A 22505-nucleotide genomic window follows, 5' to 3' on the forward strand; every position below is an offset into this window, starting at 1 on the left:
TAAAAACATGCTTCCAATATAAGCCGTCTAAACTGATCTAACTGATATCTGATGTTGTCCAATTTACCCTTAAACCATGAACTTAAACCATGAAACAAAACAGCACATTCAGATCAAAACTATTCTTTCTAGTGTGGCATATCAATGATTACCATCAGTCACATGCTAGATCACTTGATATGCATGATGTGAGACCCTTTTACATTTTATTAATGCAAGTGCTGACACCTAGTGGTAGCTCAATTCACAGCAGAAGTCACCACACCATGATGCAGGTGTATGGCCTCCTTCTACCTAACACCTTTTAAGTGTCTGTGACCTGAGCTTAACCAGAGGCTTTCAGTAGCACTCCATAACACCAGCTTTTATAGTTGCAACAAACGTATCTAATGACACAGGCAGTGTTTAACTCTCAAATGAAGCAGTGTGCAAGTTATGGGGTCTAGGCTGTTTACACACGGATCGGAATTTGTTGCACACGTGTAAAAAAAGAATTAGCATCCTTTTTGAGCCACTTTCAAATGTTGTTTTAAATCAGATACATATCTGACATCAGGATATCTGACCTACTTCTAAACACGTGTATTCGATTTCCCTTGGAATTCCAAGCCACCACAAGGCCAGGACAACACGTCTGCCCACAAAGATAGCTTTTTAATGTTGTATTTTGGGGCAGACATGCCTACATGAGCTCGCACTAAAACTCACAGTGGAAACAGAATTTCGAACACAGAAACGGGAGCATAGAAACTGGTTTTTAACCTCTGTCCCATGGATTTTATAAATAAAACAACCAACAGAATATTTCATTTTATTTAGGACAGGGATTAATGTCAGTGTCTAAAGTGAATGTAAAAAGGCTGGACAAAAATAAATACAAATAAAAAGTACTTTTATAGTTCTACCAACTGCTAATTTTAATAAAGCCTACATGTGAGATTTAATCATTATCATTACACAGAGAGAAGACAGTCTACTTAATGTTTGCTGATGGTGTAAACTGTAAATGTATTTAAACAATACATCATTAGCTGTACTGGCCATCTAAAATATATAGCCTAACACACGACAGAGTCAATTCACTTTGTATGAATCAATAGACTCAACACATTAAGTGCCCCCGTGCTGAAATCAGCCATTACATTAACAGTCACTTCAGACAATAGCTGCTTGCAATGTATCTTTGTGTTTAAATGTGCTTGTGATACAATATATAAATATATAAAACAATCAACATAACCTTTGCTTTCTCTCTCTCATGTTACCATCCTAAAAAGCTTTTCCTGTTATATCAAGCAAATACACAATTTCAGATTATATAACTGAGAAGGTCAATGTGTCGCTGTCTGTTCCAGTTTTGTAGGAGCTGTGAAACTAAGCTACATAGCCTTATTTCATCCAAGTAACTAATCAGCAAACATAAAAAATAAGAATTATCATAATGTTAAGTTGAAAAAGAATGTACTTGTATGGAAATTGGCCCTTCTAACTACACACGTTTATCCGATGCTTTAAGAAAAATGGGAAATAACAAAAATCAGATACAGATAAGAGTGTCAATCTGCATTATAGTGCATTTTCAGCAGACCACAACCAGACCCAACTACTCTAAATTCAATGAATGAATAATATTCTATATTCCTCAATAAAAAATATGATTTATAATCCTTGATGTCTTATAATGTAGTTTTGTATTGTCAGTTTTTTTTTTATTTAAACAGCCATCCTAACAAAGTTACATGCACCCAACGTGATTCAAATAACCTTGCTTAAATGTGTAGTTAGCTCTTTGTCAAAACTAATAATAATAAAAAGGTTTGTTTCCTTTTCTCGCAAGTGCAATGAGAAGTTTGCTATAGTTATTTCTTTATGTGCTGATGTTAGCCAAGTGTGAATGAAAAAGCTTAAAGAGATAAGGAGCGAGAGAAAATGGAAAGAGGACACAAAGCACAGTAGAGGACAGGAACATTCAATTTTACAGGTAAAAGAATCCTAATCTAAAGCAAACAGAGCGCAGTCGTCCTGTTAGAGTCTGCCACCACTATGTATTTAAACAAATGAAAAGGTCACATCTTTAAAGTGGTACAACCATGCAGCAGTAACCTGCACTTTTGCCAACGAATAAAACGGCAACGAACAGTCGGCATATTGTGAAAAATACATTTATTATTGTTAAATTGTATTTATATATTGGCCACCCTCTCTAGATAGCAGTATTGAACTGATGAAATGAACAATCGGTTGACAACTACATCTAACCACACAAATACAGCTAGATCACAAAAGCCATAATTATACAAAAAAATATGGGTAATCAAGGCATAAAACACAGGCTGTCAACACTATTTCTTTAGATGTGCTAATTTAGACCTCAAACAGTCAAATACACAAGTACAAAAAATGACCAATAAAATGTGCCACCAACCTAAAGAAAAGTTTAGAAAGACAGGACAACATTGTCCGCTACAGCATAAAAAAATAAAATAAATAATAATAATAATACAGCATCAACATTTTCTAAAGGACCTTTAAAGTTGCGACGTAATGAAAACTGCGACAGATCTCTTCTTCCATATTGTGATATACATCCAAGTGAAATATAGGGCGGGAATTGCTTCCATCCATCCAAGTCTGGCATATGTACCAGAGAGAAGTGTCTCATTTCACCAGAAGATCAGGTTATGAGATTCTGATTAAAACTTACGAGGTCAAGTAAATTAAACATGAATTGATCACAATAAGATCATTATATCTATTTAGAAAATAGCTGACTTTAAATACACCATGCTGCCAAAACAATGTGCATATTGTAATAAAAGCACTTACAATGTTGGGCAAATCAAGATGTTTGGAAAGTAATCTCTGATCTTCTCATGAATGATCTCATTGGGAAATGAGGAATTGCATAATTATGCAAGTGACGATGAGGAACCAACATATAGTGAAAGCAGGTTTGGCTAAGCAGAGTTTTTTGTTGAATAAAAGATGCTTCATGTAGTGTAACTTATTGTGTAATATTGTGTGAGTCTTACCAGCGTCTGTAGTGCAGGTCTTTGAGGGGCACACTTCGAAGCGCTGCACCAAGCACCATGAAGAACGCTGACAGCAGCAGAGATGCTCGCAAACCTTTGGCACAAGACAGAGAAGAAGGAAAGAAGCCACATCAGACAGATATAATATCTTGTAAGCTTTAAAGGTCCCATATTGTATACCTTTCTGAAGTTTTATTTTAGGTTTTGATGTCCTTAAGAATATATATTTGCGGTATAAGTACCAAAAACGTATTTCTGACATCACATTTATACGGAAGTCACAACGGCTCGTGAAAAGGTACAGCTACTTTATGCTGGCTGTGTGCATTTGTCTGTGGATTGACTGTTTTGAAAATTATATGGTAGTTTCATAGCTTCTATACCTCTGTTATCATGAAAAAAGCCAGGAAATTTCAGTTTTGACAATATGGGACCTTTAATTAGCCTAACTGATGAGATTAGTCGTTAATGTAGATCCATCTCCGAGATCCTGGCAAATTATGCAGGCTTATCTTGAAGATATTAGGATTAGGAAATCAGAGAAGATGAGAATTTTTGATGTTTTTTTTTTTTTAACCATGAAAAAGAATTAAATATGATTTATTGGTGACAAAACAAATGTTTGTTTGTCCAAGATGCATAATGAAAAGCATTTTCCTGGATTCATGAAACATGAACTTTACAACTGTTTTTGAGTTTAATATAGAAACTGCGAACTGTGGTTTTTGGCAGACATGGTTTTCACAGCCTGTGGCAATTGCTTTCGTGTTGAGTACAAAAGGGAAGGTGAAATGCTCCCATTTAGGATAAAGAGTGAAAATGTGGTTGGAAGCATTTTCCATCATATATTTACAAAAGAACATGCACTTTCTTTTCAAAGATACCAAATAACATAGTTAATGTGTTAATAAACAGAACTGAAATGTCGACTGGTCAAGTCACCTTTATTTATTTAGCGCTTTTTACAATACAGATTGTATCAAAGCAGCTTCACAGTGATAACATGAAAATAATACAACAAAGTTTGTTTCTAGAAGAAAATTGCATCATCGTCCACCTTAAGTAAGGCAGATCAGTAATATTGTTGAATATTAAATGTCCCCAACTAAGCAAGCCAAAAGCCAAGGCGACAGTGGCAAGGAACCAAAAACCTTGGGAGAAAGCAGGCTTAGTCTGGGCCAGTTCTCCTCTGGCCAATGAGCGAACAGTATATGATTATGATTCAGGCAGCATTATAGGTCAGAAGTCAGATTGGATCAGAACATTCAGAATATTTATCCAGTTCCATCTGGTTGGAAGTCGGAGTAATCCAGCCGGAGACTAGGTGAATAAGCTAATGAATGAGGTGTTAACACGGGGAAACTGAGAGCTGAAGACATTTGTTTGACATTATCAAGTCTTTGAGATATCTGAAAATGCACCTTATTTCCAGGTAAGATAAAGTGAAAGGCAGTGGGGAAGTTTTAAAAACACAAGCTTTCTGTCCTGTTTGACCAAACGCTCTTTTCCAAATGCAAACCACGTGAGTGTTATTTGAGGAAGGCTCGAAAATGTAATTTTCAATGCTCAAAAACAGATTCCTCACACAATGATTCTTATGTTAAAGGGACAGTTCACTCAACATTATTTACTCCCCTTCATGTCTTTGAAACCAGAATACTGTTATTTTTTATGTGAAACGTAGGCTAATCTTTATGTAACTATTACCATATAAGTATATGTCCATGTAATAAACACCATATGTCTATTGCTGCATTCATGCCATGTTGAAATTAACGTTGTCTCAAAAATGACAACGTGACATTATATTCAGAACTGTTTACATACTCAAAATTATGTGTTTCTATGGCACCACTATCAACGCCTAAATGAATCTGGTACAGCAGTCACAGCTCTCAGACAATTCCAATCTTACGAGCTGTAATTACGAGGTCTACGAGGACATGATCGCTTTTTACAAGTTAAAATTACGCAATTGCGGTAATTACGACATGGTGTGAATGCACCTTTTATAACATTTGAAGTCATGCGCTAACTATGTGTGAGGAAAAGATTGAAATCAAAGCTGTTGTCTTCTTCCCTGCAGAAGTTCTAAAACCATTTGTGTTCTTATTCAGAACTCATGGTTCTTGTTCTTAGAGGTTTTCTGTCCTTTTTGTCAGCAATATCTTTGGAGGGCTGAAATCATTAACTGAAACGATTTGCTCTTCTTCAATGAATTTTGACTGTGTCAGCGTCTATTTTGTGGACACAACATGAATAAGTTACAAAAGGTACACGTGTTAGCAGTGTAGACGCACTTCACTGTGACCAACAATGATGCTAGCTTAGCGTGTAGGCTAAAATTTGTTCATTTGAAATATCGAAAATGGCTTTACTTTACTACGACTGGTTTATCACCAATGACCAACGCACTGAACAGCATACTGATTTGAAATACCCAATGACCAAATTTATTCAGCTGTTTCAGTTTTTGGTTCAATTAAAACTGGTTTCGGGAAAAATTTATTTTGGTGCATCACTATAATTTTCATTTTTGGGTGAGCTCAGTGTTTATCATACGTGTTCCTTCAGATGGCTCCTGACCAACTTGATTTTTGGTGTAGAATCCATAATTTGAATTTGTATGAATAACAGAAACAAATTTAGGTTCAATATTTGCCTATATCTTGGCAAACAGGGGCTCCCCTCAAAATATCTAATTTGAAGTTTATGAAATATCAGAAAAAGGAATTGAGATTCTATAATGTGAAGGTTTCCTAAAAATTAACAAACAATATGAAGAACATGATAGGACATAATTAACCTCCATTATAATGTTATATATTCTTAATGTCTGTTTCACATTTCATTCAAGGCTTCTAAGTCTGTAATTTCCTCAACTTCATTAAATTGGCATGGCAAGCATGAATACAAATAAATGCATATGACGACAGGCTTACATAATTTAGCCTATGACTTGTGTCATATGATGTTAGGGAACTGGTTTTGTGGCCTAACACGTGATGAACTACCTTAATGACTATTGCTTTATTTCAAATGAGGTAATGAGTCCTTATGTGTGGCATCCTGTTCAGCTAACCCACATAAAGCATTGTATAGCCTAAAACACAATAATTCGCAACATTTTTTATTCTTCTAAAATGGTGTACTTTAAGTTACACATTTGGCCAGGTCACACCAATAGAAGTCAGTATAAAATATTCAAAAGATACTTGGCTTTAACACATTTGTCAGAAATGTATGTTGTTGTTATTAAGAACACAATGGCATATAAAGAGGACAGTTGCATAAAATTCTGTTTAAGGGTTTAAGGTAATTACAAATTATAGTTTGGATACGTCACCCATAAAATGGTTTGAAAGACCTCTCTGTAGTGAACAATATGCATAAAAGAGATATAAACAATTGCACAGGCATCTCAAATTTGTTACAACATAAATGTGTACATTATACATTTAAACTATGATATTGGCTCTGGTTATTTACTAAAACACCTTCAGTTATGTGGAATGATCCAAGACAATACATACATCCATCTAAATAATGCCAAATTTATCTGTCATCATTTGTTTGTATTTACAGATGTTGTTGCCATGGCACTAGACAAAAAGCAAAACAACTCACCTTTCTTATCCATCAACCAAATAAACAGCAGCCAGGGCATGTAGCCCACTGGACCCCACATCACCAGCACAGCGATATCTGTCGATGAGAACTCGAACACATGTTTGGCTGAGATCTGGATCGGGCCCCAGGTGTTCCACACCAGTCCTTGCATAAAAGCCAACAATGAAAACATGGTGAGAACAAACCATCTTCTCCCATACACCCTGCTGAACACAGGCTGTGTGGTGTTTGTCGCCGGCTGGGCTGGAACCAGCAAAGGTTCCCTTTCCCCCTCGGTGCTTTCCACGGCACCCATTGAACAGACGTGGTATCACGTTTTAAAATGTATTTATGCTATCCAGCAACGTCTATAACATGTCACGTTAAAAAAACTAGGGCAGTCGCTCAATTGTCAGCTGCCCATCGAAACAAAAACAACCGATGACACTCTCAGCAGCGCTCCAAACTTTAATGCGCATGCGCTGTGTCGAGGCGGAATTGACGTAAGTGTGAAACTGAACGTCTTTGTTCTCCATGTTGGATCATATATTTCATCAACTTAAAGGGACCTCAGCTCTTCTATGGAGCCAACATGGCCGTTGTTTCGTGTTCCATGTGTTGTGTGAAAAAACAGTAGTACGTCTCACGTGAGTTTTGTTTACTAGCTGGAAAATGGATTTTAGTTGAGTTTACATGTGTGTAGATGCAAAAATGTAACTTTTAAACAGATGCTGCACACGCGGGGAACTATGTGTTTTTACAATTTAATATGAACATGTCAGTTCTATTGATTTGACTTTGATTATGGATTTGACTTTGTGATTCTCTTTATCACAATCAATCAGTGTGATTATGTTCATGATCTGAGTGGTTTAAAGTTAAACCCCTACATTTATCTGAAATATTACTGAATATGTGTTGTATAAGACAGAATCTATTTATCTTAATCATCCTCATCTTATGCTTTTCTGTAGAATGGCTTCGAAACCTTTCACCCCAGAAGAGGCAAGGAGGATTGTCCAGTTTCTACAGAAACCAGCTGTGTTCCTGAACATGACCAAAGACTGGCCAGCATTACACTGGACTGTGGAGCACCTGTCAACTTGCCTTACAGAGAGGGTACGATTCCGTATTGGAAAAAGGAACGAGGATATGGGTAAGCCACAAACATTAAACAGCAAGCTAATTAGAGTAAAATAACTGCATTTGTCCCCAACATATTTTTTTAAACATAATCAGGACATTCATTTTTCTAAATTTAGTTGACGGGTAGGTATTTTAGAAGAGGGTTGGACTTAAATCCATGAAGGTAGATTTCCAGGAGTAGGAATAGGTATCCCAAGCAACACTATAATGTTGTTTAGTTACTTGCTAAGAGACAACACCCATGTAGTATCCTACAATTTCTCAAGAGTATACCTCCCCTTTGTTTTTACAATCTTTGGTGAGGTAGACAAGTGAAGTGGTGTAAATGGCATAATAATTTAGTTTTTTTTTTTAAATACTTTATGAGTAACATAGACAGTCTTGTTCACTACAATGTCAACATAAAACACATTTGTTTCTGTAAGACGATGCCGTCTATCCTAAGGTGCAGTTTGGCAGACTTTACTTAATTTGTGGATTTGAAAAATGGTAATAGTGTGCCTGCAGAAACTTTTGGTAACAATGGGAACTTTGCCATTACAGGTGTAAATGCCTTTGGCACTTCTGGCAAACCAATGGCAACAATCCATGAAGGCTGTTTTAGCTTTTTACTGAAGGGAAATGCAGGTGAAAAGCAGAGACAGGATTATGACAACACTATAGCTCTAAAACTATTTGGTTACACTTTACAATAAGGTTCATTAGTTAACATTAGTTACCTACCTTAGTTAACATGAACTAAGAATGAACAATACTTCTATAGCGTTTATTAATCTTAGTTAATGTTAATTTTAACATTTACTAATACATTATTAAAATCAAAGGTTGTTTGTGTAAACATTAGTTAATGCACTGTGAACTAACATGAATAAACAATGAATAGCTATATTTTTATTAACTAATACAGTAACAAATGTATTGCTCATTGTTATTTCATGTTAGTACATTAACTAATGTTAACTAATTAAACTTATTATAAAGAGTTACCAAGTATTTTAAGTAACAATTTTCAGTGATAGTTTTACTTGCAGTTTTTATGACTTCAAATCAAACAAACTGATATCATCCTGTTATATGAAAAGTAAACCATATCAATATATGTTGCCTCTTACCAAATACAGTTCATTTGCCTAAAATAATTTTACATTATCAAAGGCTTTTCCAGTTCATGCATTTTGAATAAACCCGCTTAGAAAATCTCTGTGGAGAGACTCTCTTTCTTTGATAGTCTATCCATTAATTACTTTGTTTCACTTTGTTTGCACCAGCTCCTCTTTTTGAAACGGAGTGCTCCTTCATTGAAGCAACTGTTAAAGAGTTTCTGTCCTGGACTACCAATGAGGGTGAATCACATGTTGGGCCATTTTCTGACTATCACTGCAAGGAATTCTGGGCTTATGCTGATTACAAGTACATTACCCAGCTTTTTCAGGACAAACCTGCTGTCTTTCAGGTAAACCTTGTGAATTCCCTTTCCATTGCTTTACAATCAGATTGTATTCATATTTTTCAAACATTTAATGCTACTAATACTACATTATTACAATTATTATTTTTACAATAATAAATATATTGTATTATGTATTCTTATAATTGATTAAACCATACATTTTACCATCACAAATTCTAGTTAAAAAAAATCTATTGTTGCTAAAGTGAGCTCCATTTGAATAAAACACTACTCTTTTAATTTCCTCTCACCATCATGCTCTCAGACCTCATCAAGCACCATTTTAACCCATTTGCCTTTTTTCCGCATGCCAGTTATGCTTGAGAGCGACAAATTTTTCATGAAGTGGCGCTCTACAGCACACAGGGCACGTCAATGACATCAGCTTTGATCAATAAACACAGTCGAATATTCATTTGTATCTATTGCCTTGTCTCCCGAGGATGCTTACCTTTATTTTATGAGCTCTCTGAAACTCTTTATTAGCCTAGAGTTATTACAGCATCTCATGAAAATGTATCACAACACTTGTAATAACAGATATGAAGAGCAATTAATCAGTACTTGCTGTTTTATCAGTAAAACATATCCTATGGCACATCATTGTCATTCTGTAGACATTTTATGATATTTTCTGCCAATTTATTTTGTTTTGTTTTCCCCAGCCAAGGGAACAGTAACCTAATGTTTGTTTCTAGCTTTCCGTTTTTGTAAATCATAATAAATGCTTATGAGGTGCCAATATTCTCCCTGCCAGCTAGGGCACCGGGAGCAGACATGGGCCTCTCTTAAATGATGAATAGGGTAATTTAAACATTGCTGAGGGCTTGATTACATACCATCTCATTTACAGTCCTCTGGACATGGTAATGGTTCCATTATCTCCCTTCAAGGGCAGCATCTCTGAGTGTTTCTTGTTTGTTATATTGAAATAATTGACATCAAGTTGTTTTTTGCTCTTTGTAAAAACAAACATTATAACTGCAGGATGTGATGTGGTCTGACTTTGGCTTTGCTGGCCGAGATGGACGAGACAGCACACTTTGGATTGGCACACAGGGTGCTAACACTCCATGTCACCTTGACTCATATGGTTGCAATCTTGTGTTCCAGATCCAAGGCAGGTAAGAACCAGGGTCAGACAATTTTGTTTTTCATTTTTCATTTTTCATTTCATTTATTCATTCTTATATAGCACAGTTTAATGCAACACGGGTTGCCCAAAGTGCTTTACAATAAAGAACAACAATCAATACATAGAAATACAAATTACATAGAACCACATAATGCAAACACAGGCGTACTCGAAATTTATATTTTTTGTTTATATTTTGTCCTGCTGACACTGACACATAGAAGATTCTGATTCTCTGATCTCAAGGATCTGGGGGGAGTATATGTTGACAACATGTTGGACATGTACAAAATTGCCTGATTGTGAAGAGCCTTAAAAACAAGTAGGAGAATCTTATTCATAATTCTATACCGTACAGGCAGCCATTTCAATGAGATTAAAAGCGGCGTAGAGTCATATTTTTTGGCAGACTTGATCATCCTAGCTGCTGCATTTTGGACTTTCTGTAAGCAGGCTAGCGTCAATACCATAAAAAAGAGAGTTGCAATAGTCCATTCATGTGAAGACCAAAGCTGTAATTGCTTTCTCAACATCTGGACCTGATAAAAAAGGTTTAGACTTAGCTAAAAGCCATACAAAAATAAATAAATAAAAACTGGTTCTCACAACTAGTTTATTTGCCTATCCATTTTTAAGTTACTTTCTAATTTTTTACACTAGATTTCATAAAACCAGCCAAGGGATTGATTTCAAAGATTGACTCACTACATCACTGACATTACCAGGTTTTGTGGCAAAAATGCCTCCAAAAGTGACAAACAAGCCCACTAAGATTATTACATTTCAGTCAGTGTTATTTTAGTATTAATGAATATTTTGAATTAGCTTTTTTCTATATTGTCAGTTTTCATGTTCACTTATGTGCTTTGGTCATTTTTATTTTTTATATTTCTATTTAGCTTTATTTTTGTATTTCAGTTTTAGTAATTTTAGTACTTCATCTTAATCTTTAAACAGGCAAGAGTAGAAAATGATAAGCAACAAATAATTTCATGTCATTTTTTATATCATCTGGACTTAAGTAAATCATATCCAAAAGAATTTTTGAAAAATGTTATGTATTTTGGATTTTATGAGTTGTGACACCCAGATCACATTGCCTGTTTAGGGTATAAAAAAAGTACAAAATCTATAACTGTAACTGCCATTGCATGTTTAAAACAATTATATCCTATACTTCAACTCATATAATGTTGATATATTATATATCATTGGAAATCTTACAAACTCAAGATTCAGCCTGTGAAAACCGTTTTGAAATCGGACCTTGCGTTACCATAAAAATGGTAAAACATTTTTTGGTAAAATGGTAAAAAAATTTGGATTTAGGTCAGGCTGACTAATTGATTACAGATAACTTGAAGCAAATCATGTGACCAGCATACTCAAGACAGACAGGCTGTATCAGTTTAACCTGTAAATTTTATAGTTTGTAAAAAAAAAAAAAAAACCTCAGAATACAAAGATTGTTACAAAAATTAATACAAAGTTAATCCCTTTTTTGTACCCAAAAGTGGCAATGTGACTCAGGTGTAACATATATTTCAAAACGTGCTAAATAACAACATGAACAACATTTTTATACATTTTCTTTTTCAGCACCTTAAGACAATGTTCATAATTAATGTTAGCAGTATTAGTATTATTTTTTCAAAAGAAAAGTAAGTTTAATATATATTTACTTATCTCAAAATCTGAATGTCCTGCACCACTGGCAGCCATGTTGGATTTAGGTCAGGCTGACTAATTAATCACACTTTTTTTTAAACAAATCATGTGACCAGCATACTCAAGACAGACCAGGCTGTGATAAATGATAAAAGGATTTGATGAAAAAATCATTCTTACGCCCCAAAAAAGACGACAAAAACTGTTACACTCAGATCACATTGCCAGTTTTAGGGTTAAACTTATTTTATTTCAGTTAATTGATAAGGCAGCATTTCAAAATGTACGTTCAAAAAATGTATTTAAAATTAATATTTTATTTTATTTCAGTGTTACTTCAATTAACAAATATAATTTTTAATAGCAAAGACATCCAGTCCATGTTAGATTTAAACCTATTTTGCTATTTACTGCCACAGAGACAGCTGCAGTTTCTCATGATGCCTATTTTAGCAATATCTGTCATGTAGGTAGTAGATTCAATTTAAGTATTTGCCATATGTTAGAAACAATATGCCCTCTTAAATGCACCTGAAAATCAATTATAGGGCGTGAATGTCACCATTTAATAAAAAATAACCCATAACACTACTATGTTGATATTGTATTTTTCTGCTCTTGTATAACCCCTTCTGATTTTATGGTTTGATGTGAGATGAAACTAGTTTTTGATGACCAGCTGTCGATAGACCCCTGAGCAAGATGCTGTAAGCCTCAAGAAAAACTGCCAATTTGGCTTATTCTATGAACATGGTTTAAAGGAACGCCAAGTGATTTCTACAAATATTGATAAGAGCTGTATCTCATCTTATGTTAGGGTTCCTGATCCAATCCTGAGCTGTTGAAAGAAAGCCATTTTTCTTCTGCATTTGAAAGAGCGAGTCACAAACGGAAAGTGTAGTGATGTGAACAGCTATTGAGATATGTTATTTGCTCCATCGAGAGAAGCGAACCTGACAACAAAGAACCTCTTCCTCCATCTTATCTCTTTGTGAAGTTTGTCTTGTCTCTGTAATTGCTTATTGAGACTCCTCGTGTCAAGATGGCCTGCCACAGAAATCACAGTATTGTATAATACCTCTTGCAAGTAGACTTATATCACTTTGAGAAAACTATCTAATCCGTAAGCATTCCCATTCATCTCAATGGTAGTTGCTCGGCTGGCGCCTTCAGTAGCTATGCAACCTGCATGCTGAAAATATTTCCTCTAGAAACTGACGTCCTGACACAGCTGAAAGCTAACCATTAGAATTCCCATTCATCTCAATCGCAGTTGTTTGATTAGCGCTGCCGTGACATGAAAGGCAGCATACCGGGAAAATATAATCTATGGCAAAAAAAATTGCCTGTTGTGAAACTTTCTATATTACCAATGAAATATGGTCACTTTTAATTAGGATCCAATTCTCACTATTAACTAACTATGACTTTTGCCTCAATAAACTCATAATTACTGCTTATTAATAGTTAGTAATGTAGTTGTTAAGTTTAGGTTTTGGGTAGGATTAAGGGATGTAGAATATGGTCATGTAGAATAAAGCATTAATATGTGCTTTATAAGTACTAATAAACAGCCAATATCCTAGCAATATGCATGCTAATAAGCATCTCGTTAATGGTGAGAATTTGAGTGAAAGTGTTACCTGAAATATTTGTGATTGATATGTTATTTAGGCAAATCTCAGTGGTATCACAATAAAGTCATTCTTTCACCAGGAAACGATGGCATCTCTTCCCTCCCGATGACACACCCTGCCTCTACCCAACACGTATCCCATATGAGGAGTCCAGCGTGTTCAGCCAGGTCAGCGTGGTCCATCCAGACCTGAAAAAGTTCCCAGCATTCAAAAGAGCTCGAGTCCATACTGTTACTCTGGAGCCTGGTCAGGTAGGCCTGTATGATTTATTATTATTTATTTATTTTTTTTACACTTCCTGTCAAAATTTTTATCACAACTACTAATTCTTTATTTTTACTAGACACATTTTAGAATAGTACAAAATAACACAAATGTGAAGTGAAATGAAAATTTAAAGCTAATTAAAAATATTAAAGCTCCAGTATGCGACTTTGGTATTTGACCACAAGAGGGCGCAGTTTCAACAATAACAAAGGCGAAGCTTGATGACGCTATGAAGGAGGTGACGATGGGAGATGTCGTTTTTTTTTAATGCGTTTTCACCATCTAGCGATGTATCTAAATGGAATTAATGAATCATGATCACGGATGAGGTAATTTATTCGTTTTTGTATTACCTGTATGTCTGATCGTATTATTTTATTTCATCATAATTAATGAACTGCAAGGAACGTGAAATGTTATGCTATATTATCCCGTTACAACATACAGCTATTTGTCAAATGATTTGTTTGGTTAATGTTGTCCAGTTTTACGTTTTTATGGTTAATGCCGTGTTGTGTAACGTGTTCAAGCCAATATCTAAAAGTAAATTTGAACGAACATTTGCAAGTAATGACTAAATATATTTTTTTAACATCATATCCGATTGTATTTAATTGTACTGCCATAAGCTCGGTCACCACACGTGATAAAAAGCCTTACCAAAGTACAAAGAGCAATATAACTTTGTTTATAAGTGCTTTTATTGACAGTTGCATGTCTTACCTGTCTATCAATACACTCGCGAGACCAGAGTCTCGGTCAAGTCCAAGATTGACGCGCAGCTCTCTCCATCTCGAAAACGCCTGGCCGATATTTATCTGGGTTTTATTCCTCCGTTTGTCACACAGTCTGAGTGTATCCGAATATGGACGCTTTCGTTTTGTTGGCACTTCCATACTCGCCAAAGAGTTCGTGATCCATAACAGCTATAACCATACAGTCTATGGCTATAACGCTTTAACCACCACTTCCGCATTTGACCATGCGATATTCCGGTGTGGTGGGTCATATTTTTTATTTTATTCTTTTTTTATTCTTTGTCAGACGTCTTTATTGTTTATTGTGATAAGAAAAAAAAAACTCAATAAAGTTGTTGTAAAAAAAAAAAAAAAAAAAAAATAAATCCGGTGTGGTGGAATATCCTATCACATGGTCCACACCGGAAAAAAGGGATATTGCGTCACTGAGGCGCGACATTTCTTTTCCGGGACGGCCAGTTATTTAAAATCGGAATTTCTCTGAAATAAAAAATCTTTGGAGACTTTTGAGATATTGTGAGTACACAACTGGAGGAAATATATCACACTGTGCAAGTTATTTTTGGAAATTTTATTACAAAATTCCTACATATTGGAGCTTTAAAAAACATTTTAATGTTTGTTAAAATTACACTGGGATTACCTTTTACTCATTAATTAACTCATAATTTTATGGCAACATAAATCCAACATGGCGACGTAAAAGGTGCACAATGTTTATCTTTATTTTACAACTCTTGTGTATACAGCTTGTATATTCATAAGAGACACAATTATATTATATAGTGTCCACACAGTGAATGTAGTACTAATCACAAAGGATAAAAATACTGTACTGTGACTGTACAATAATATAATAATATAATACAATAATAATATAATACAATAATATAACTTTAAAAAAAAAATCCATATCAATCTGTTTTAAGACCACTAATTTTGCAGAAAAGTATAAAAAAACACAAATGTGAAAAATATGCGGACTATAACACTATTAAAGACGTTACGGACATTTGTTGGCTAATTATTAAATTATTTAATTAAAATGATTTAATTATTTGAATGTATCACAAATTACATTGCCTACATAGCTAATTTCAAATGTGTTGTCATAAGTTGTTTGCAAGCGAAAGAGGGCTTGTTTGAATCCCAGATATCACATAGGAAATCTAGAGTACAGTTGTGCAATTAAGTCGAGATTTGTCCATAAATTACCATCAAGTGATGTCATGGATGGCACGTTTCCGAAACATTCAATATAACATTCCTTGAGTGTCTTTTTGGATCCTGTATTACAACAGTTGGTCTCCTATGTGTGCATTTTAGCGACGCGTAGATGAATCAGACAGCAGCAGAATAAAGCTGTGTGCATGTTTTGTAGCACATCCCCCTCCTTCAGATTCCAGCAGGGATTGTGAAACCTCTCTGATCAAGCTCTTTGAGAGGCGAGACGGTGGCAAGGCAATTAGCGGCGGTCCAACACTGCGAGCGTACTCTCCGGGAGCACTCACACTTTTCACAGCATACTAATGAAGACGGGAGACACAAACTTCCATTCTGTGAGACAGCTAACGCTGCTCCACTACCTCTCACTGCAAACACATGGGAAAAAATCACAGAAGGTACTTACAATGTACCTCGAGTTCTGCAATGTTAGAGGTAAAAAACATTTTAAATAAACTGAAATCAAACTGAAATAAGTTGAAGTTCTACTATTATTAAAACTAAAACTGAAATAAAAATATATTTTTTATAATTATATATATAAAAAAAAGACAAAAGCACATAAAATTACTAAAACTTTACTATGATAGTCTGTAAATAATACTAAAGAAACACTGTTGGAAACACTTTTTTATCCCCTTATAATTTTCTTTTTTGAACAAAGTACCTCATTAACTGTGTGGCCAATGCCACTTTAAATTATGTTTTTATGTAAGTGTGTTTCATGAACATGTTTATGTTTTCTTTTTCATAGATCTGTTTTTAGCTGAATGTTTGTTTATTCCTTTGTTCTTATGATAGAGAGTTTGCTTAGATTAAAAAGCACTGTATGTGAGAATATTGCTATAAATATTGCTAGGATATGGATTTTTTTATGACCCAAATGATGTGATGTTATATAGAGCACAGCTGCCACCTTGTGGTAAATAGTATTTCAATATGCTCTTTACATCTGTATATGCAGTATAGAGTTTGGTCCAAAACTCTGAGATAAAAAAAAAATATATATACAGCGGGGGAAATAAGTATTGAACACGTCATCATTTTTCTCAGTAAATATATTTCCAAAGGTGCTATTGACATGAAATTTTCACCAGATGTTGGTAACAACCCAAGTAAGCCATACATACAAAGGAACAAACAAAAATAAGTTCAGAAATTAAGTTATGTGTAATAATGTGAAATGACACAGGGAAAAAGTATTGAACACATGAAGAAAGGGAGGCGCGAAAAGGCATGGAAAGCCAAGACAACTGCTGAAAACTTACAGTAATTAAAAAGCAATCCAGCCCCCTGTCAGTGGAAATTAATAACAGCTGGTTCAGTCCCAAATGATGGCCTACAAAAAGGTCTCATTGCCAAGGTGTCACACAAGACACATCTCATGATGGGTAAAAGCAAAGAGCTGTCTCAAGACCTGCGCAACCTAATTGTTGCAAAACATAATGATGGCATTGGTTATAGGCGCCATTCTAAGCTTCTGAATGGTCCAGTGAGCACTTTTGGGGCCATAATACGGAAGTGGAAAGACAATAATTTCACCATAAATTTGCCTCGACCAGTGCTCCTCGCAAGATTTCTGATAGAGGAGTGAAAAGAATAATCAGAAGAGTTGTCCAAGAGCCAAGGATCACTTGTGGAGAGCTTCAAAAAGTCCTGCAGATAGCAGGTACTGTTGTCTCAAAGAAAACAGTAAGTAATGCACTCCACCGCCATGGCCTGTATGCACGCTCACCACGCAAGACTCCATTACTGAAAAAAAAAGCATGTTGAAGCTCATTTAAAGTTTGCTGCACAACATTTGGAAAAGCCAGTGAAATACTGGGAGAATATAGTGTGGTCACATGAGAGCAAAATTGAACTGTTTGGATGCCATAATACACACCATATTTGGAGGAGAAATAGCAGTGCACATTACCCTAAAAACACCATACAACTTGGTGTTGGCTCTTGGACAACTCTTCTGATTATTCTTTTCACTCCTCTATCAGAAATCTTGCGAGGAGCACTGGTCGAGGCAAATTTATGGTGAAATTATTGTCTTTCCACTTCCGTATTATGGCCCCAAAAGTGCTCACTGGACCATTCAGAAGCTTAGAATGGCGCCTATAACCAATGCCATCATTATGTTTTGCAACAATTAGGTTGCGCAGGTCTTGAGACAGCTCTTTGCTTTTACCCATCATGAGACGTGTCTTGTGTGACACCTTGGCAATGAGACCTTTTTGTAGGCCATCATTTGGGACTGAACCAGCTGTTATTAATTTCCACTGACAGGGGGCTGGATTGCTTTTTAATTACTGTAAGTTTTCAGCAGTTGTCTTGGCTTTCCATGCCTTTTCGCGCCTCCCTTTCTTCATGTGTTCAATACTTTTTCCCTGTGTCATTTCACATTATTACACATAACTTAATTTCTGAACTTATTTTTTGTTTGTTTCTTTGTATGTATGGCTTACTTGGGTTGTTACCAACATCTGGTGAAAATTTCATGTCAATAGCACCTTTGGAAATATATTTACTGAGAAAAATGATGACGTGTTCAATACTTATTTCCCCCGCTGTGTATATATATATGTGTATGTATGTATAGAGCACATATATGGTTTAAAGCACCTTTCAGGCTACACAGTAACTCCAAAGTGCTGTAAGTTGCACATAATATAAACAAAAAAGAATAAATACAATAAAAAAAGACAACAGAACAACAACCAATAAAACACCCTTTAATATAATGTATTAAAATGCAAGAGAGAACAGTTGTGACTTGAGACGGTACTTAAAGGAGAACTCCGGTCAATTTTAACATTGAGCTCATTTTTTTGTACATTTGGAGTGCTGTCAATACAGAGAACAACGACAAAAATCGGTGTTGCCTACACCGAGTTATTCTATTTTTAAAATTTGCACCCTATTGACTTCAATGGGGCAAGTAGTAAGCCTGCTTTTAGCCTCTTAACATCCTTGATGTGTCATTACAAGTGCACAGAAAATGTGAGTGATTCCTTCCGAGTGAACACGGGTGAATCTGACTGCAGTAGATGTTAGAGATATAAATAAAAATGAAGTTAATTCAGCCAGCGCTCATACCTCTGTTTACATCCTGTTTTCGGTGGAAGGCCATAGTAATCGATTGTCGAGTTCACGCGCGTGATCATAGGCACTAAACCTATGCGCGTGAACTCGACAATCGATTACTACGGCCTTCCACCGAAAACAGGATGTAAACAGAGGTATGAGCGCTGGCTGAATTAACTTCATTTTTATTAATATCTCTAACATCTACTGCAGTCAGATTCACCCGTGTTCACTCGGAAGGAATCACTCACATTTTCTGTGCACTTGTAATGACACTTAAAGGATGTTAAGAGGCTAAAAAGCAGGCTTACTACTTGCCCCATTGAAGTCAATAGGGTGCAAATTTTAAAAATAGAATAACTCGGTGTAGGCAACACCGATTTTTGTCGTTGTTCTCTGTATTGACAGCACTCCAAATGTACAAAAAAATGAGCTCAATGTTAAAATTGACCGGAGTTCTCCTTTAATAAAGATATTTAAAGTTGGCCTATATTTAAAGACCTAACCACAAAGCTGGTTGTTCTTGTTCCATAATCTTGGCCCAGCAAAAGCGTAATTAATTACAAGTATAACCATAACCATGCTCTATTTCTAGGTCAAATTTGTGACACTGAGCATGTGACTTCTTTGTGAAGAAGATGCTTCTTCGTGCAGAAGAACATGATCATCAGATTTTACACAAATTTTTAATGCCGCTTGAGTGCTGCTGTCATTAAAGCAAAAGAGGAACAAACAAAATACTAAGATCATCTGAAATTCATCTTAATAATTCAACCTTTCAAATTTTTATTTTATGATTTTTTCATAATTCATGATTTTTCAGATTTTTTTATAATATATGCACTATATAATATAATAATTCTATTATTAAAAATACAATAATTTTAATTAGTGGTCTCAGATTTTTGCACCCTATTGTTTGTTCATTGAATTCAGGTCATTGTTTGACATGTTATGAATATCTTCTATCAGAGTAATGACTGACTGCTGTTGTCTTTCATCAGGTTCTGTTTGTCCCCAGACACTGGTGGCACTATGTGGAGTCTGTGGATCCACTGACTGTCAGTGTGAACTCCTGGATTGAGATAGTAAGACACTTTTGCCTCTATGACTCTGCTGATTTATTTCTGTTGTTTTCTGTAAGCTTTATAGTTTCAGTGTTAAAATTTAGAAATAACATTCTGTTATCAGCGAGTGATGAGTGTATCAAAGTAATGTCCATATGGCAGTAATATACAGCTATACTATAGTACATTAGTTTATTTCATGTATTCAGTTAAGACACAACAAACATGTTAGACTGCAATTACATCTACAATATAATGTTAATATTACAATATCAGGATAATATTACAATACAAGGATATTGTATGTTGATCCAGAGTTGTCATGGCCTGAAATCATTGCAAAGCTGGATCCAAACTATGATACAAAATATGATTGCGTATTTGGTACGATTTCATCAGATATAATTGAAGTACAAGTTTATGCTTGTACTTCAAATGCTATTCCAGAGTTTAGGAGTCAAATGTGTAAAAGCTCTACCTCCTTTAGTAGACTTTGATATCATTGCTACTATCAAAAGAACAGAGCTTTGTGGCCTTAAAGAGCGTGATAGAAGACCGTTTAGGGCTTTATAGGTAAGAATATTTTAGAATCGATATGGAAGTAAATATGATCATATTTCCTTGACATGGTTAGAACTCTTAGCAGCTGAATGTTGGACTAACTGAAGCTTATTTTATGAGGATGTAGGAAAACCAAGCACCTTTAGTGCATTACAATAATGAAGACAGTAGGTAACATTTTCCATAAATTTGACAATGTTTCTAAGGTGGAAGATCACTGTTTTTGTAACATGGGAAATATGATTTTCAGAAGACAGGTTGCTGTCTAAAATAACACCAAGGTCTTAAATTGTAGAGGATGAGAGCTAGCTATCCACTTTGCCATTTACTGTAAATGCTCCCATAATGCATAGCAAACCCTACTGCTCAAACTATCTAGATGATTACAATTGTATAAAAATTGTATTACTCAAGTTGACTCTTTTTCATGTGTGCTTCAATCAGGTTCTTAGGAAAAAGTTGCTTATGTAAGCGTATGATGTGGTTTCTTTTTTTTTCTGCCGTAGGACATGGACGATGAGGCCAGAGTAGGAGAAGCTCTCACTAAGGCCATTGTGTGTGCCCTGAAAAGCGCCCCCAGCTTAGACAACGACGACCACTGGCTCAATCCCACTGAGGTATTCAGAACATATGGAACAGAGCATAAGAGAAGAGATTTATTGAAGAACTGGCTTGAAAGTTCAGCAAATCTTTTTTTCTTTAAGAAAAACATACTTTTATTCTGCAGGGATGCATTAAAAGTGACGCTTATGGGAATATTTATGCCATGAATAATGAGGTCATATTTACACATGCAGTTTCAAACCCATGTGTTGTTATTTTTAAAAGGAGACATTTTGAGCATCTCTGCAAGGAAGAATATATTTTGTGAACCATATAATAGCTTTGTGTGAGAAACAGGTTGATTATGGGTTTGGAAGTACAAAGGTGACAGAATGAATTTTTTTTTAATGATATTGCTTAACTGCACCGTATGTTATCTTTTTGTGTGTCTTAGGACAGAGTTTCCTCTCATGATGAAAACATGCAGTATTTGAACCTAGCAGTAAAGGCCTGTATGGACAAGAGGACAGACGACACTGAAGGCTGGTCCTTGCTTGGAGACCAACCTAGAGCAGAGGCGGGAAAACGTGATTCCAGTGGACTGTTGAAGGCTCCAGCATCCACTTTTGTTCTTCCCTTCGGACCTCATCTCATTCCTGTTATTTTGGCTCAGAAACCTAAATGCAACTGCCCAAAGGACACATCATCTTTCAAGTATAATGACCCCTCACAGCCAGAACAGAGAAGTGACAATGAATTTAGTCAGAGATCTGGTCAGCATGCACATCAGGAAGTAGAAAGCCCAGGATCCTCACAAGGAGCTGCTGGTATACGCCTATCCACCAATGACATGCTAGAGTTCCTGGTACACCCTGATGTCATCGCTCAAGTTACAAGGCTAATCATGTGCCGACAAAGAGAACTTCGGTCATAATTTATACCTGATCAACAGTACTTTTATAAATAAAAGATCCCATGCTGATTATTATTTTTTTATTATTACATGAGTCTTTCTGTACAAACAATCACATCTATTGTCAACAATATTTAATACCCAAAATAATGAATTATGTAAAATATAAAGTGGGATTAGATGTTCACATTTTGCATGTGTTACACATATTTAAGCATATGTAACTGACGTGACAGTAATGCTGTACAGGAGTTAATCAAAAACATTATGTACCCGAATGGACATGACAACAGAGGGCCTATTTGGATAGGGCAAAATCAAATGTATATTTTTCGCACACGGCCATTGTAAAAAGTACAAGGCAAATTACAGTTTTCCAACCAACTTGGGGTTAGAAAACTAATCCTGTCAGATAAGAAT

At 35.4% G+C, this 22505-nt stretch overlaps 2 protein-coding genes across 9 annotated transcripts in view; one reads left to right on the top strand and one right to left on the bottom strand.

Moving 5' to 3' along the window:
- slc49a4 (solute carrier family 49 member 4) overlaps positions 1-7127 on the bottom strand; it is a 44318-nt gene extending 37191 nt beyond the window's left edge. The window contains exons 1-2 of the mRNA XM_081368154.1: positions 6660-7127; positions 3033-3126 (exon numbers count right to left, since the gene is read on the bottom strand). Coding sequence (XP_081224280.1) covers positions 3033-3126; positions 6660-6957 — 392 coding nt within the window. The 5' untranslated portion in view covers positions 6958-7127. The remainder of the gene's footprint in view (positions 1-3032; positions 3127-6659) is intronic.
- An 11-nt stretch (positions 7128-7138) lies between these two features.
- On the top strand, positions 7139-22184 carry hspbap1 (hspb associated protein 1). Of its 8 annotated transcripts, none has more exons than XM_081368159.1 (9): positions 7240-7288; positions 7616-7797; positions 8331-8414; positions 9056-9240; positions 10225-10361; positions 13757-13928; positions 20006-20089; positions 21136-21246; positions 21627-22184. In XM_081368159.1, the coding sequence occupies exons 2-9, from the start codon at positions 7617-7619 to the stop codon at positions 22104-22106; spliced, it is 1434 nt and encodes a 477-aa protein (XP_081224285.1). In that variant the 5' UTR covers positions 7240-7288; position 7616; the 3' UTR covers positions 22107-22184. The 8 variants fall into 8 exon arrangements, with proteins under 8 accessions (XP_081224283.1, XP_081224288.1, XP_081224285.1 ...); XM_081368158.1 differs by having other exon boundaries at positions 7285-7418; XM_081368160.1 differs by having other exon boundaries at positions 7285-7323.
- Positions 22185-22505: the final 321 nt, after the last annotated feature.

The sequence above is a fragment of the Scardinius erythrophthalmus genome (assembly GCF_964197995.2).
Source record: "Scardinius erythrophthalmus genome assembly, chromosome: 6".
In the NCBI taxonomy this organism is placed as follows: Eukaryota; Metazoa; Chordata; class Actinopteri; order Cypriniformes; family Leuciscidae; genus Scardinius; species Scardinius erythrophthalmus.

Bases quoted from the DNA above. Each gene is read 5' to 3' on its own strand.
- hspbap1 (XM_081368157.1), top strand. From the start codon at position 7,176: ATGTTGGATCATATATTTCATCAACTTAAAGGGACCTCAGCTCTTCTA. The intron at 20,090-21,135 runs GTAAGACACTTT...TTTCTGCCGTAG, and splicing joins TGAACTCCTGGATTGAGATA to GACATGGACGATGAGGCCAG. The intron at 21,247-21,626 runs GTATTCAGAACA...TGTGTGTCTTAG, and splicing joins ACTGGCTCAATCCCACTGAG to GACAGAGTTTCCTCTCATGA.